This window comes from Centroberyx gerrardi, unplaced genomic scaffold (genome assembly GCF_048128805.1).
Source record: "Centroberyx gerrardi isolate f3 unplaced genomic scaffold, fCenGer3.hap1.cur.20231027 Scaffold_101, whole genome shotgun sequence".
NCBI lineage: Eukaryota > Metazoa > Chordata > Actinopteri > Beryciformes > Berycidae > Centroberyx > Centroberyx gerrardi.
This window is the reverse complement of record NW_027605237.1, coordinates 10156-27614: the sequence shown is the minus strand read 5'-3', so window position 1 is coordinate 27614 and position 17459 is coordinate 10156. Positions and strand designations below refer to the sequence as shown.

At 41.4% G+C, this 17459-nt stretch overlaps 1 protein-coding gene across 1 annotated transcript in view; it reads left to right on the top strand.

Moving 5' to 3' along the window:
- Positions 1 to 14784, top strand: part of LOC144538307 (plexin-B2-like) — a 34401-nt gene extending 19617 nt beyond the window's left edge. The window contains exons 22-35 of the mRNA XM_078282371.1: positions 286 to 515; positions 1599 to 1780; positions 6034 to 6100; positions 6514 to 6660; positions 7790 to 7946; positions 8908 to 9008; positions 10506 to 10590; positions 11039 to 11190; positions 11555 to 11715; positions 13077 to 13224; positions 13428 to 13492; positions 13667 to 13742; positions 13965 to 14039; positions 14614 to 14784. Of these exons, the coding sequence (XP_078138497.1) occupies positions 286 to 515; positions 1599 to 1780; positions 6034 to 6100; positions 6514 to 6660; positions 7790 to 7946; positions 8908 to 9008; positions 10506 to 10590; positions 11039 to 11190; positions 11555 to 11715; positions 13077 to 13224; positions 13428 to 13492; positions 13667 to 13742; positions 13965 to 14039; positions 14614 to 14718 (1751 nt within the window). The 3' untranslated portion in view covers positions 14719 to 14784. The remainder of the gene's footprint in view (positions 1 to 285; positions 516 to 1598; positions 1781 to 6033; positions 6101 to 6513; positions 6661 to 7789; positions 7947 to 8907; positions 9009 to 10505; positions 10591 to 11038; positions 11191 to 11554; positions 11716 to 13076; positions 13225 to 13427; positions 13493 to 13666; positions 13743 to 13964; positions 14040 to 14613) is intronic.
- The last annotated feature ends 2675 nt before the right edge of the window (positions 14785 to 17459 follow it).

Genomic DNA, 17459 nt, shown 5'->3' with positions numbered 1-17459 from the left:
CATAATGAAGTGCTTCATAGCTCCGATTACATTTCTTTGATGTATTGTGCTGCAGTGTATTGAATAAATTTCCCGCTTAACATCATGTTATCATCATTATGAGGAGCAGTATTGCGGTAAGAGTAATAAAAAACAATCTTTCACAGTTGACATTATTTTCCGGCAGTGCGCTCCCTTCTCTGCCTCTCGCAGACGTAATGATTGAGACGGACGAGGAGCGCGCAAATGACAAAAGCTTCTTATTAAAAAGGAACGAGGTGCTATTTACTTGTTTCCCTCTCCCAGACTTGATGATTGAGATGGAGGACCACACCAACGACCTGAGCGAGGGACGAATCCCCTTCTTGGACTACAAGACCTACACCGACCGCGTCTTTTTCCTGCCCTCCAAGGACGGAGCCAACGACGTGATGATCACCGGCAAGCTGGACATCCCCGAGTCCCGACGGGCCACCGTGACCCAGGCACTCAACCAGTTCTCCAACCTTCTGAACTCCAAGACCTTCCTCATTAACGTAAGGCAGTGGTTCTCAACGTGGGGCCCGGGGGACCACCAGGGGTCCTCGAGGGGGTTCCAGCAAATTGATCAATTGTTAAAGTTCACCATTATTTCATTTACAAGAAGTTAGCACAATTAGAGAATGTAGAAGAATGAGTATTTTGATCATAGTTTCATTATACATTACAGTATGCAATATAGTATACAGTATATCCTGAAGACTTAGAATAGGTGAGTAAACTCTTATTTCAGAAATCAAAAAGTTGGATAATTCTGCGTTTAGCCTTCACCACAGCCATGATCCACACTCTCCCACTCTCTTTGAGCATGTTTCAAAATGTACCTTAAACACAGATTTATCAGTCCCTTTTTCAGTATCTATTTTAGATCCAGTCTCTCTTCATTTAAACTGAGATCTTGCTGGCAGAGTGGAGTACAATATCGGAAGTGAGAAAAAGAAGAAATAGCAGAAGGAGAAGTGTGAACTTTCCTAATAAGACAGGATTGCTCTTGCAGAAAGGTGTTGGCTACATATGTGTGGCTGATTCCTCTTCCACTCATTCGTATCTGTTATAAGCCATAATATTTTAAAAGGGCACACTTAAATTTACCTTGGTGGTTATTGTAGGGCTGAAACAATTAGTCAATTAATCAATTAGTTGATCAATAGAAAATAAAGGGATAATAATTATAACAATGCCAAACGTGTACTGGTAACAGCTTCACAAATGCTAAGATTTGCTTGCTTTTCTCCGTTTCATTTCATAAAATGAATACTTTGGGGTTTTTTGGCAATTATAAGACATCACTTTGGGCTCTGGTAACTTGCTGATGGGCATTTGTCATTATTTTTTACATTTTATAGACTAAACGATTAATCAAAAAAATGATACATTAACCGATAATGAAAATAAAGTTGCAGCCCTAGATTATCGTTGGGATTAGAATTAGTCTTATGATTTATTTAAAAGCATATTATACTGGATGTGTTTGTCTGCGTGTCTGTTTCTGTCTGGCTGATCCATTTCTCACGTGTCATTTCTGTTTCTTTGTGTTTCGTCACCTGTGTGTGTGTGTGTGTGTGTGTGTGTGTCTATAGTTTATCCGCACCCTGGAAGGCCGTCCAGACTTCAACGCCAGGGCCAAGGTGTACTTTGCCTCCCTGCTGACGGTGGCTCTGCATGGCAAGCTGGAGTACTACACCGACATCATGAGAACGCTGCTGCTGGAGCTGATGGAGGAGTACGTCCACAGCAAGAACCCCAAACTCATGCTGCGCAGGTGAGTCAGCAGCAGCACGGTACCGCTCGACACATACTAGTGTTGTCATATAATACCAATGATGCCAGAATTATGACTTCAATACCAGCACTAAGTTTAAAAATCATTCAAAAGTCTAAACCAGTGGAATATGAGTCAGGGAGAGAAAGGCAATTTTATTTAATGGGAGGGGTGCGGAGGGGCGAAATTGTTCAAAAATCTGATGGTTTTATTGGTTAGAAATTTATATTTAATCCTACTAGTGCAGCATGAGGTCACCATGAAAGATACTCTGTTTTCTGGGAAGTAAAAGTAATGGGAGTTAATGTCATGGGGACTTTAATATCTAAGATTTCGATACTACTACGATACCACAGCAAACAAGAAAAACCATCCAGCAATGTACACTTGGACAGTTTTTAGCAACAGTTGCCCAGGGGTTGTGACAGGGTGTTTGGATGTCCTTGATTGTTTGCTCTGTAAGCAAAATAGTTCCATATTTCACTCCTGGCACCAGTTTTGTCAACCAGTAGGTGGACTGGGATTCAGTTCAAGATGTGCTGGACTGTTTGACGCTGTTGCCATGTTTTCAGCTGTTTGACTCTGACTGCTGCGGTCTGTCGTCAAGAGCCAGACTGCAGCTCTGTCTATTCCAATCCTCCTCCTCCTCCTTTAAACTATTCCAATCCATGTTCCATCTGCACATATACAACGCTGAAATGGAAAATCAGCTTGCAGAAAATATTGAACGTTGTTTATAAAATGATTGAATTGAATCTTTTGCAACAGTGCTGAAGTAGTGCTGAAAGTTTGGTTATCATAACAACACTAACACACATGCACCTGCAAAGTACATGCTGATTCTCCATTATAGAAACCAATGTTTTAGATCACTGGTGAGCCAAACCTGATTTGCATGTCAGATAGCCTGTCATGTTAGTCATGTTGACCTTTATATTTGTCTCCTATCTCAACAGACTGCAAAAGGGCTAATAATGTTGTAATGCTGACAGCCATAAAAATAGACTGGTTGCGTTGCAAGCTAGCTGGCTTTACCCACACATAGCCGTATGGCTTGTGTTTATCTATGGGCCGGTTTCTCACACTTGGAATAATAAGACTAATCCTTGATCAAGATGATTTTTCAGTGGAGATCCCTAATGAAAAACGATGTCCAATTTACTGTTGGGTCTTGTTTATGGCATAAACAAGTCCCATGTTCAACATTGATCAGAACTATTCTCATCTACAGTACTTAGGCTAACAGCTAGTTCATAGCATTACTTTAATTACAGCATTACAGTAATTTCTAACCATGCTATGGTATGACGACCCAAGTTCCAATTCAGTAATTACCCATTTGACCAAGAGGAGAATTATAGAGTTGCATTCCAAAATGAGATATCCAGTTATTGGTTATTTTAAGATCTTTGCTTGTCAAAGAGACAGTTTTGATTGTTTCATTGGTGACTTGATTAATCAGTTTTATTGTTGACAGTTTTTTACTGAGGTTACCTGATGCTCATTGCTCAGTGTTTTCTCCCTTTGCCATATCTAGTAATTCCAAAGTAGTCTTGTGTCCTCGGACATTCAGATAATTAAATGGGTCGAAGTCTGAGTAGCCTTGAGAAAAGTAACTCGCTCCAACTTCAGAGTCATTTTTTTTCTTTACTACTTTCTTCACTGTAATGATTATGTTGAGGCCATAATCCCCCTCATACACATACACACACACACACACACACCCACACACACACACATACACACACACACACCTTCAGCAGGACTCTGTTGCCTTACAGTACAGTTGCTCATCAATGCTGGCAGGGTTATGCAATCTGAACTGTCAACTGTGCCCAGGCAGGCTGCGACTGGCTGTTATGCAAGTACACATCTCTAATTATCCCCCAGTGGAGAGGCTCATTATGCTGATTAGGCCATTGTGCCAACACAGGCCTCCTATATACAAGACTGCTAATTAGGCATGCTAACAGCTAACAATAGGCCCCACCAATGGATAACTTAACATTAGGAAGGCCAACCCGCCAGGTGACGTTTTTTTTCTTTTCTCTTTTTTTCATTTTTGAATTGAAATATCTTGACATTCATAAGCTGTGCAGAAATTTCCCTTCTTCACTTTTCTAAGAAGCACTGTCTTTAATTTTTAAACTCATACAAGGAAAATGTCCAAGCAGCTGTTGATGGCTCCGTTTTGACAGACAGTTTCCATAGAGACGGACTCTGATGCTCAGCGAGCCAGACTGATTCTCAGGATTTTCATAGCAACCTAAAGGCTTAGCTTCTGGCTTCTGAATTATGAAAATGGTATGGTATGGTATGGAAAATACTAATGAAACATTTCACACATTGATTTCTATAAATTTTTCTTAGATTTAGTTATCAAACATTCCTGCTCAGTTTTTAATTCCTGCTCAGTAATAATGAAAACAAACTGATACATTTGTGTGGGTGTAATTTATTTATTCAACAATAATAATAATAATAATAATAATATTAATAATAATAATAATAATACATGTTATTTGTGTAGTGCTTTTCAAGATGCTCAAAGTCACTTTACAAGAAATAGTATTTGCATAAAAAAAGAGTACAATACATAGCATCTATACTATAAAAAACAGCTATGTAAAACTATAAAAACAAACAAAAACAAGGGACAAATAAAGCAAGGCACAAAAATTACACAGCACAAACAATAAGAAAGCAGCAGTCAAAACAAAAAGGGAGGAGATAGAAACATGAAGAAAGTAAGTCGGATATTAAAAGCAATTTTGAACAGGTGGGTTTTGAGGGACATTTATTTTGAAAGTGGGGAGTGAAGTAGAGTCTCAGATGTGTGTTGGGGAGGGAGATCCACAGGAAGGCCTATTTGTCTATTTCTAATCAGGTGCTCTTGTTCATGTGTCTTGTTTTGCCCACAATGAAAGCTAGGCTAATGGCTTGTAATTGTGTTGATTATTTGAGCAAAGTGGTGCCATTATAAAACTGATTATAATTTCTATACCCCAAACATACCCTCCCCCAGCCATCGAAACTGCCGGTAATAAGTCATCAGTGAGGCAATTATCACCATCATTGTTGATATGAAAGAGGATGCTCCCATATAAACTATCTAATATTAATTTTGAAAGTTTGAATAAGACCCTGGTTGCGAATAACAAATGTAGTAATCCCTTGATACGTTTTAGAAGGATACTAGATGAACATCACAGCAAAACTATAAGTCACTATTGGAATATTATAGTGATAGCATAGGAGATAAAAGGCCATTATAAACGTATTATTTAGTATCACAGACAAGCTATAAGTCCCTATAGGAACATTACAGAGATATCCACCTGCAGCGGGTCTTACTTCTCTAAGTGCTAACAACTTGGGAGAGCTTTAAAAATGAATATATCCTTACAGAAGCTCATAGCTCAATAGCTCACATCTATGGATTTTGTAAGTTTGTCCTATTGCTGCTTGCCTGCATTTTTGTACTCACTAAATTTTTTCTGCACTTGGAATAAATGATCAAACGCATCCCGTTTTGTCAGTCCTTTTATCTTTCTCGGATATAACCTGTGCACTTTTGTATTTGAAAAGCTACCCATATCTGGAATGTTGGTTTTAACACTGATTTGAATAGGTGAAGTGATCTAGGACACGCAAGACTGATACACAGGCAACATAGCCTAGCAACAAACGAAAAAAACAGTTTAATAAAGTCATTACATTTGCAAAACTTGTTTATATGAACAGTGGTTTCTGTGTGACTGTTGGTTACTATCCTATACTACAGTGGTCCTCAACGTGGGGTCCGGGGACCACCAGGGGTCCTTGAGGGGGTTCCAGGGGGTCCCCAGCAAATAATATAAATTAATAGATAAATTGTTAAACTTCACCATTATTTAATTTACAAGAAGTTAACACAATTTGAGAATGTAGAAGAACGATTATTTTGATCATAGTTTCACTGTCATCTCTCTACCTAAAATACAGATAGTCATGGAATTCTGGACAAAATCATATCTGACAATAAAAATATTCTCAGATTTGGGTTCGAGAGACAACATCTCATCAAATGGGGGTCTGTGGCTCTAATGTGGACTAAATTAGGGGTCCTTGATATGAAAAAGGTTGAGAATCCCTGCTATACTATCCTACTATTCCCCACCTATAGCCCCAAATCAGCTGGCTCTCCTAGTGTTAAAATAAGGGTAGGGGTCATAACCGCTGACGTTAAAGTGTGTGCTTGATGTGTTTTCCAGGTCGGAGACGGTGGTGGAGAGGATGCTGTGTAACTGGATGTCTATCTGCCTCTACCAGTTCTTGAAGGTAACACATCGGTTTTGGGTCTAATGTAATGTATCAGAAATTTACATTTGATAATATATTGTACTAATCATAACTACAAGGCTATTTTCACATACGTACATACTTTTTGAACAGGTGAATTAATTCGGTGGCGATTCATCTTGTATTTTTGATGCACTTCACTAGCAACACAGTATATCTGTGCCTAATGTATATTAAAGGACATGCTAATGTAGGCTATAAAACGTACTAAAACTCTCCACTTCGTCCATTAGTGCTTGGTATTAATTATGGTCATTCATCTGTCATCTAAACTGCACTTAGATATTTGACAAAGTTCTGAGACAACTTCTGAATGGCTATGGCTGTGTGTGTGTGTGTGTGTGTGTGTGTGTGTGTGTGTGTGTGTGTGTGCGTGTGTGTGTGTGTATCAGGACTCTGCAGGCGAGCCGCTGTACAAACTGTTCCGAGCCATCAAGCACCAGATCGAGAAAGGGCCCGTGGACGCCAGAGTGAAGAAAGCCAAGTACACCCTCAACGACACGGGCCTGCTGGGCGACGACGTAGAGTACTGTGTCCTGGTGAGATGGACACACACACACACACAAACACACACACAAACAGACACACACACACAAAAACCCACAGTCAAAAACACTGCACACACTGCTTCGAGATTGCACGGTATATTGTGCCTGGTAAGCAACACACACTTAGACACACACACACACACACACTGTGCAGTTGCCATGGTAACCACCGACAACCCCCCAGGCGACTGCCCGCTTTTGTGTGACATCCATTTTCAGTGTCAATGTTCTCAGCTAGGAAACGACACAGGCGACACATTCCAATATAGCACTGAAAATGCATTGCTTAGGTGCCAGTAGGACAAGTTAGTACAAGTATAGTGTACAAGCTGCCTCCACGACCCCTTTTCGACCTTCCAGACCTCCCCTGCGCTGTATCCATTTGGGCGCTACACCACTGTTGGGAGTCAGAATAGCCTGTGTTTCGCTCAGTGTCATGTTTCAGTAATGGAAGCTAATGTGAACACAGCTGTTTTCTGTTAAAGTCAGCACAAATAAAGAGACCCATGGGTAATGGCGTTGTCGAGGACAATTATCAAATTAGGCTGAATTACACGTCTCCCACTGTGATAGATCGCCTTCTGTGATTGAGTTACAGAGGGAGAGAACGCGACGAGCTAGACTTCACAGGCAGACCCAATGTTTCCTATTCACTTTCTCTCACAGCAGGCTTCTTCCCATTCACGTCACATGGAGACAGACTTAGGCGGTCGCCATTAGGGTTGCATTGCTTGTCTCCTGTTTCCGGCTGTGGAGTGGTCAGTGAGTTATTTATGACAGAGTGACAGAGTGTGAGAGGCGAGCTGTGTCACTTGGGTCAGAGTTCGATCCCACCGAGCCTTGGTCATTAGCTGGCCAAGGTGACTGGAGTCCTGTCAGGTGTCACCACAGAGTGTCTGTGTGTGCTTACAAAGTCTGGTTGCCATGACAACATGCCCACAGAAGGACTTGGTGTGTGTGTGTGTGTGTGTGTGCATGGGTGGGTGGGTTGATGTGTGTATTGGGTGCTCTGGCTCATGTATGAATATCTGTGTGTTTGCACATATGTATAGGTGCACATGTACTGTACACGCTCTTACCTTGTGTCCTTACCGCATGTGTGTGTATGTGTGTTTGCCAGACCCTTCAAGTGCTGGTGCACGGCGAGGGTCCAGACGTGACGCCAGTCAAGGTGCTGAACTGCGACACCATCTCCCAGGTGAAGGAGAAGATCATAGAGCAGGTGTACAGGAACCTTCCCTACTCCCTCCGGCCCAAAGTGGACAGTGTTACACTGGGTGAGTGGGGGGGGGCTCCTCAGTGGAACAAGCAGCTGAAGCAGCAAAATGTAATAATGATGAATAATGTAATGTTACAGGGAGTGTGGAGGATGTCAAATGGGATAGAGTTATTTCAGTACTGAGTGAAATACATTTTTAATTTATTTAGAATGTCTTTATTTAAATAAATAAACATAATTGGTTAATTATTTATTTCATTTAATTGATGAATTTAAAGACGATCTCTCTATTTCTCACTCTTTCTTGCTCTCTCTCTCTGTGGAATGCAAAAGGCATTTCTGAGAGTTATTCAGTGTCAGCAACATGAAGAAAGCCTTCATCCCTAAACAAAGTTTTGCTCGCTACTGTAGTCAGAAACCTTGGGGACTCACTTGAAAGGCTAAAGCTCTATAGACATTTTCCAACATCAAAGACTTTTTTTATTCCCACGCATGCTGTAGATCTCATTCCTTTATACATTTTAGATAAGGAGAGATCCATCTTCTTTCATGATGAATAAGAAAGATAACCCCCTTACATTTGGTGGTACTTGTAAATTAATAATATGGCAGATGGTGTCGAGCTTAGGTCTGCAATGGTGTAGATTTTTTCCAAATTGTGGTAATGTCATGGTGATTACCAGCTGAACATGGTGAAACCACTCATTTTATTCAGAATTGCCATAATGGACTGTTCTGCCACTTTCCTACCCAAAGGCAACCGAGGTGTGTTGTTAAAATCCAGGAAAGAGCAGGGCAGACAGTAGGATGGATAAATGGATTCATTTCAGAACACACACCGTGGGTAACCGTAACATTGATCTGTGATGAAGGAAATGCAAATAATATTGAATAGAAAAACAAAAAACAGAAGTATGCTGATAACTTGCCCAACATTGCAGCACACTTCCTGCTTTCACTGTAATAAATAAGAGACGGTTTCAACTTTGATTGAGTTGCTGTTCCTGCCTCCACCACAGAGTGGCGCCCCGGCTCAACAGGGCAGATCTTGTCAGACCTGGACTTGACCTCCCAGAAGGAGGGCAGGTGGAAACGCATCAACACCCTGGCACACTACAATGTGAGTATTGACACCACTGAGCGTCCTGATTCAACTCACATCAAAGAAAAGAAAAAGGATTCCCTCTTCTGGCACCATTTCGCCCAGGGGCGGTGCGTCTGGTCTTGTGTCACACTGGGTGGCGCGTGCATGATCCATGTCTGCATGTCTGCATGTTCTCACACTCAAACTCAACCCTGCTAGCAGACTCCAATTAGTCAGAGGTTACAATTATGATTTTTGATTGTTACTCTTGTATGCCTATCACCACCGCTAAACCAGTTCTAAAACTTTACATTTTATTGGAATAAGTGCTGCTATATGTATGTGTATTATGGCATGTGTGTGTGTGTGTGTGATGCAAGATGGAGCATTCACAAAAACAAGATAATAGCAGTTGTGTAGTCGAGGGTATAAACTATCAGTCAAAAGTTTGGACACTACACATTTTTCTTTATTTTTACTATTTTCCATATTATTATTATTATTATTATTATTTAGAATAATAGTAAAGTCATCAAAACTATGAAATAACACAAATGAAATTATGCAGTGACCAAAAAAGTGTTAAACAAATCAAAACTATCTTATATTTTAGATTCTTTACAGCCTCCCTTTGCCTTGATGGAAAGACAAAGGCTTTGGAAAAAAAATCATACATGGGCATCAACTTCACTATTTATATTTGTCTAAGAAACAAATTTCAAACATTAAAGCATAAGCCTTTAGATCAAAATGGCTTGTGTCCAAACTTTTGACTGGTAGTGTCTCCACCTATCAGTCTAATTACAAATGAAAAATATAAGATAGCACATTATAGCTGTCTTCCTTCACCATTTGCCCGCCTCAACTTAGTAACCTCCTTACCCGCCACTCCAGCACTAGACTAGACAATAGGATGTGCAAGGTCTTGGTTTGCCCTCTTCAGCTCTCATAGTGTCACCACACCACTAAATCTACTTTACATCATATTGATTCTTGGGGAGTAGAGGTCACCCACAAATATCACCTAATTGTCCTCCTTTTTGTCCACTTAGATCCACTTCTTTCTAAGGTTCTCTTCCCTCTTCCTTTCATCCTCTCCGTTGATCTCCTTGCAGTTGTTCTTGGATCAAAGCCTTGCTACTGTAGATTCAGGCTGGGTCAGAGTAGTGCTAATCACAGTATTTGTGGAGTCAATAATGAGTGAATGCCAAAGAAAATGGCCAGTAAATGCCCCATAAAGACCCAATGCTGCTATTCACTCAATGGCATTGATTATGAATTAGTTAAAAGAGGCTGACCTCAGTGACAGTGCCTATTAAAATGAAGGTGTGTGTGTGATGAGGTAGGAGTGTGTTGTATGCAAGTGTACTTGTGCACAGGCATGGATGTGTGCATGCATGCATATGTGAATTGGGCCAAGATGGAGACTTTTTGAAAAGCAGTGTTTGTGGGAGTGCATCTGTGTGTGTTTTCTGCAACAACAACAAAAAAACACCGCAAACAAATTACACTATTGCATGTTGTGCGTTCCAGGTGCGAGACAACGCCACGCTGGTCCTGTCCAAAGTGCTTCACACTCAGCAGAACTATGACCAGAACCAGGAAAACCATGAAGAGAGTAAGTTTCTTTCCACACATACACAAACTTACACACACACACACACACACACACTGCGCTCTCACTGAAGCAAAACAAGCGTACATCAGATGTAAACTCGGAAATATAATGCCCGTCTCCGTCGTCTTTCCCCAGGGCTTTTGTTAACATCCCCACACTCATTTAACATGCTAATATGTGTTGTTTTATGTATAGCATCACACTTTGAGATTCCGCCTTTAATAAGATGCACTTTTATCTTCCGCCTTGCTTTGTGTACATTTGAAAATAGTCTTTTGTTTTCAACATTTCCACTTAGATATTCTCTCTGCATTCAAATTCAGTGTACAAACACCTTGCTATTTTTTATCCTTTGAATATTTTGTGTGGATTGCTCAACTGTGCATGAATAAATTAGCAAAATAGAATTATTAAAGGAAAGTTTTAAATGGTGTTTTCCCCCCCACAGGGAATGCCCTGCTGGATGACGACAAGGTGTTCCACTTGGTGAGGCCGGCAGATGAACTGGATGAGATCAAGTCTAAGCGAGGCAGCATGAAGGACAAGTCGATGACCAAAGCCATCACAGAGATCTATCTGACACGACTCCTCTCTGTCAAGGTACACAGAGTTTATCATACAGACATTTATTAAATATTTCATTCAGCCACGGAAGTCATTGACAGCTAATTTCTCTGATTCTGGCAGATACGGCAATTTTTGCTTTTCTAGCGAGGGTTTGAAGTCGGAAAAGCCATGTTTAATTAATTATGCCCAGATTTGGATGGTGCGGCAAATGCTAACATACCTTTAGAAAAGCCTTTCCTCTGCTGCAATTAGGAGTAACATGCCTTTTTCCTTGGCGGGCCACAAATCTACCTTCATATTGCGTGCAAAATGGCAATGTCTTGGGAGTCTTGAGGCTTTTTCCGTTGCTCTCCTGCTCTGCTCTGCTCTGTCTCATATTATTTGTGGCTCCTTTCAGGGAACGCTGCAGCAGTTTGTGGATGACTTCTTCCGCAGCGTGCTGTGCTCCGGGGCAGTCGTGCCACCGGCCGTCAAATATTTCTTTGACTTCCTAGACGAGCAGGCGCTGAAACACGACAATGTGGATGAGGAGACTATCCACATCTGGAAGACTAATAGGTAAAGTATGCACGCATTTGTATGTATTGCATACTGCATTTGAGAAGTTCTCTACTCTTTATTACTCTCTCACACACACTCAGACACACACACACACACACAAGCGCATACGCACAGCTGTCTGACTCCGACACTGGCAGACCCGCGCACAAATCCCACTCCCTGAGATAACTCTCCAAGAAATAAAACTTACTTATCCAAGAAACAGCTGAATACAAATGCACAATTTCAGCTCACTTAGTTTGCATTTGCAATCCCCATGCTCCCGTGTGACATTTAAGTGCATAAATTAGTGTCACGTTGGCTAAGGCTCAAGCATACAAGACGACGTGTTGCATGTAGATGCCAGTGATTGACGTAAGGCTGGCAAGAGAGCACCTCGCACAAGGAGGACAGGAGATGAGCGATTTAATTACTTACTATACTCCACACCACAGTCTCCGTCCACCCGCTCTGTTTATCAAATCAACTGAGAGCCATGTATTAAATATGAATGTGTGTGTATCAGCCATAACAACAAACAAACATGGTAATTATGTCCCTAGCTAATTTAATTCTGTGATTATAGCAACATCGCGTTTTTTTATTTTTTTTTTACACTTCTATTGTATTCTCACTGCAACCATCCCCGGAGATGGTACCAAACCAGTATGAATTTATACAGTGTATATTCCGTGTCTCAGATGGCATGGCATTCGCACCGATCAGGGAAGAGAATTTTCCGGAATCTATTTAGGAGCTCTTTGGAATTCACGGTTCACATGGTATTGGGAAGAATTGTATGGAGCCTGTGTTTATGCGTTCAGAATGGAAATTAGTGCGAGTACTCAAGCATACATTATGTAGTCAGTGCTTTAGGTTGTTACAGGCTACGGAGGACTTGAAAGGTCAAAGTTTTGCCGGTACTTAAGCATTTCTAATCGCCATTCATTAGACTAGACAAGAATCCATTAAGAGTGTTTAGCATAGATCCCTTTTTGTTACTACATGCCTTTTGAATCAGGAAAAAAAAAAATCTTTTGGTGTGCAATGTTTAATTTACATTGAACAGCATTTCTCGTCGGATAAGAGGTCAGTATAATATGAAATAATAATGTAATTGCCAGTTGAGGGGAATTGCTGTAAATACGCTGACACCATCAGGAAAGGCTTTTCTACATCTTCGCTATTATCTTGTACTGCACTCAATTGCGCCTCAGGCAAGCGCTCTCACACATGAAATGCCTCCCGGACCCATGCCGCATGATATAATTAAATTTATAGCTGTGATGTGGTTGATGACATTTCCTCCCATTCGGCAGCGATAGTAGTAATAATAACAACCATAATGATAGACTCGTCTCTCGCCCTTTTCCATCCAGCCTGCCTCTGCGATTCTGGGTAAACATCCTCAAGAACCCCCACTTCATCTTCGACGTCCACGTGACGGAAGTGGTGGACGCCTCGCTCTCCGTCATCGCCCAGACCTTCATGGATGCCTGCACCAAGAGCGAGCACAAACTCAGCCGGGTGAGTGGGAGCAGGAGGGAGCGGCGGAGGAGAGGAGGAAAGAGGAGATACGGGGCTAAAGAGCAAGAGGGGAGAGGGGGAGAAAAGAGGAGGATGAGGAGAACCAGGTCATATGAGAAGTTAAGAGGAGTGGGAAGAGGAAGGTCAGAGGTCAACGCATCTGAAGTGTCATTGTTCTCACAGTCTCTTCTTTGTGTCCCCAGGACTCTCCAAGTAACAAACTACTCTATGCAAAGGAGATCTCCACCTATAAGAAGATGGTGGATGAGTAAGTCCTGCCAGCACTGCACAAATCAGTATCTCATCTCTTGTTTGCGTCCCTGCTTAAAATGCTGATACCTTGTGAAAGGTTTGTCAATATCAATTGTATAGTGATAATCATCTAACCTCTTTCTCTCCTCTGTCTGTGTGTGTGTGTGTGTGTGTGTGTGTGTGTTTGTAGTTACTACAAGGGCATCAGGCAGATGGTATCGGTCAGTGACCAGGACATGAACACTCATCTGGCTGAGGTGTCGCGGGTAAGAAACACAGCTGTCACTTTCTGTGCTCTCACTGTCAGTTACTGTACACTGCTGTTGATGCCTGATGGTAAATAATGAAAACGAAAATGTTATTTTTTTTGCAGAGGCTAGTGTGTCTATTCACTGTTTGGATATTATGTTTTTATTTTTAAACATAGTAATAAAAAGTAGTTTAAGTTTTCTCTAACCTAACTTTAAATTGCGTTCCATGTTCTCCAGTCTCACACAGACAAACTCAACACACAAGTGGCCCTCCATCAGCTCTACCAGTATGCCAGCAAATACTATGATGGGGTAAGAGGCCCTTCTCTTCCCTATCGCACCCAAAGGAGGCTATTCCACTGAATGCACTACTGCCCACCATATTATTGGTTTCCTTTTTTTCTCCCTCCACTCTTGATATGCCAGAAGAGTGATTGTATGAAATTTTAATTGAAAGCATTTCTGTGGTACATGAATTGGAAAATTGCTCTGGGAATTGATTTTTAAGCGTCCATTGTGCATTGCCACTTGAGGTCAAAAAAAGGGGATAAACAAAACCTAATGAACGAGTTGGATAAACAAATAGGGCTGTCAGTCTCCCTGAGTGGGGCTCACAAACAATAACAGCTTATATGACATGACTGTTGATGTCAAATAACGGCATCCTCTCCTCCCACTCCCCACCCTTTTTTCTCTCTCTGTTCGTCCTATGTGCCTTCTCTTATCTACCCCTCTCTCCCTATTTCTCTGCTTTTCCGGCGTTCTTCTTTTACCCTCCTCTTCCCCTTCTCCCTCTTTCCTCATTAATTCCTCCTTCTCCCTCGTTCTCCTACATTCTCTCTGTCCTCCTATCCCCGCTCTTACCCACTCCCACCTCCCCTTCCAGATCATCGCATCCCTAGACGACGACCCAGCTGCCCAGAGTAAACAGCTGACCCTGCGGCTCCAGCAGATAGCAGCCGCCCTGGAAAACAAAGTGACTGATCTCTAACCCACTGGATAGAGGGAGGGAGGGACAGAGGGAGGGAGGGGAAATGTAGGATACCGCCAGTGTCCACAGGGGCTTATTTCTTCTGTTAGAGAAGGAAACAAGGGAATAAGGAAAGGAGAGAAGGGACTGACGCGGGCACATATATTGTACAACTTAACCCTGGGACAATTAAGTGTCTGCACAGTGGAGTAACAGGGACTAATGAAATGCAGATAGAGAGTGAAAGGGGGAGAAAATGATGGGTTACGCTGTCATAGGTACGCCTTAAAGCTCACTTGCCAAACCTTGAAGGTCTGTGCGCTCACTCATGCTTCACTGAATATTGTTCCCAGAATGCAGTGCAGTGAGAAGTCTCTGAGAATTAAGCCCCTGTGTGCAGCACTGGCACAGGAGATAATCAGATGTTCAATTTCTTCTGTGTAGAAATGGTTTTAAGAATTGTATTATATATTTTTTTTATCGTGCAGTCTTTATGCGGAAAGCTTTATAAGGAAAAAATTATCTTTTTAAATGGATCGCCTTGTGGTGCGGATAGTGTTTCTATTAGCCTGTGTGTGCGTGTATGTATGTGTGCATGTGAAGTACAACATGTGAGCAAGCGCGTGCGCTCCTAAACCTAAGTGCGTGTTTACATGCACTTGTATGCGTGTGTGTGTGTGTGTGTGTGTATGTGGATGTATGTGCACACACAGGATGCCTACTGTCAGGCTTGAGGGCGAAGGGACGCCCGCTTTCTGTCATTTTAATCCCCCATACCCAGTGACACACAGGAGCCTGCGCTCTCACTGAGCTATATGACAGAGACCAAAGGGTCCTGACAGGGACATTGGCCAATCTAGCAATGCACAGGCTCTTATGAATGACAGGTCACCAATAGTTTCAAAAATGTTTCAATTGTGTTTTTTTTTTTACTCACTTTTGCTTCAAGCTTGATTGCGGTTTGTGCTTGTGGAAATCGATAATAGCACAGTCTGTCTCCCTTTATTGTACAGTGCCACGATACATTCCACTCCAACTAAAGCACAGAAATACATTTCAAAAGTTTTTAAAGACAGTTCAGTTGTCAAATGATTGTTTTCAAAGATTTTTATTTGCTAAAAAAGTTTTAAAACTAGTTATGTAAGTCTCGCTGTGTCAAGAACAATTATATTCTGTCATGGAGCCACGTCACTCATATTAGCCCTGCAATAATGTCAATGTACCATAAGCCACAACGCTGTAGTGCCAGTACATTAGACAGCGACATTATCTTACTAAACACATTCAACTACGGTAGCAATTCAGCAATACATTGCATTGAAATTTTCCGTCTTAATGATTCATGTATTTGCAGTGTTATGATTTATGTAGTGCCATTTTATAGTATTACCCTTGTAATGTTCCAAATAATCAACAAGCATTCTGCCTCCTCTGTTATGAAATATTGCTGATGTTAATAATTTGCCAGAGATGCAGTTGGTACTTAAATGGTACGTTTTGAACGAGTAATAATTGTTTTAGCCTTGGTATGATGTTGTGGAGGTCGGGTTCAATCATGTACATAATTGTTATAGTAATTGGAATATTGATATGTCAATGTCAGCGCCAAGGGTCAACAGGGCGGGGATGGTTTGTTTGATATTTCTTGGGCTATTCAGTGCCACTACATTTCATCTGCAAATTGTAGATTATACTCCTGTTGACAAATGATTTAATTGTGCTCCCTGTATCTGATCATGGATGTGTGTAGTGACAGAACATAATGACCCCAGAATGTTAGCGATTCCTGCCTTGGCTAAAGTGAGGTTTGCACAGAGCCTGAGCCTGCCTGCCTGTCTGTCTCCCTGCCTGCTTTCTCAGCATGGCGTCCTGGCATCCCGACCAACAGCACTTGGCACTGCCCACTCAGCACAGTGCAGAGTGGCACTCTGTATAATGGAATCAGCAGGGGAGGCTTTTGATCTTAATTGCATGCCGACTGCAGACTCCATCCTTGTCGCCGCTGTTGTTTACCACTGACTCCTCTCACTGACAGAGTGATGCAAGACGCTTCTTTCAGAGCCTTTCTTTAACCAAAAATGTGCCTTATTGGATAGGATGATACATATATATTGTTTCTAAATTATTCTATTGGTAACCTAGGTGATTATGATGATGATAGTGCTATAGACACAGCAATGTATTTGGACTTGTGATATTTTGTGTGCTGTCAAAAATGCTAGATGCCCTGCTGCAGCCATTTGCGTGCCAATAGGCTGAAGACATTTCAGTATGATTTATTTTATGGTTGCAGTTTTGATGTGTGCATTTCCTTTGGGTGTCTGTGGCGTGTGCTTACAGTAGTAGGACTTTGGTGGCTAAGGCAAAAAGCCCAAATGAATAAATGTAAAACAGTGGCCAATGTGATTTGGGTTTCCCATGAAAATGTCTGGCATTCCTAAATTAGTCTGAAGTCAAAAGGGTATCCTTATGTAGATTATTGAGTAAAGCGCAAAATTGTTCTAATGGTGTTTATTTTTTGCCCTGTGTTTCTAAGCTATTCCACAGTGTGTATGATAAATGACTATCTATACTCGACAAATTACCTTTCTTACTGCTGTGCAGTTATTATTTTTATTTCTTGTTTCCTATACCATATAAACCTTTGTAAAAAATGTTGAAATACTGTATTCTAACTGTATAATCCTATGCATTGAGTCCTGGGAAAAAAATCCTGTTTGTGCAGTTGTCGAGACCTTTTTTCCATTTTGAAACTTGTGAAT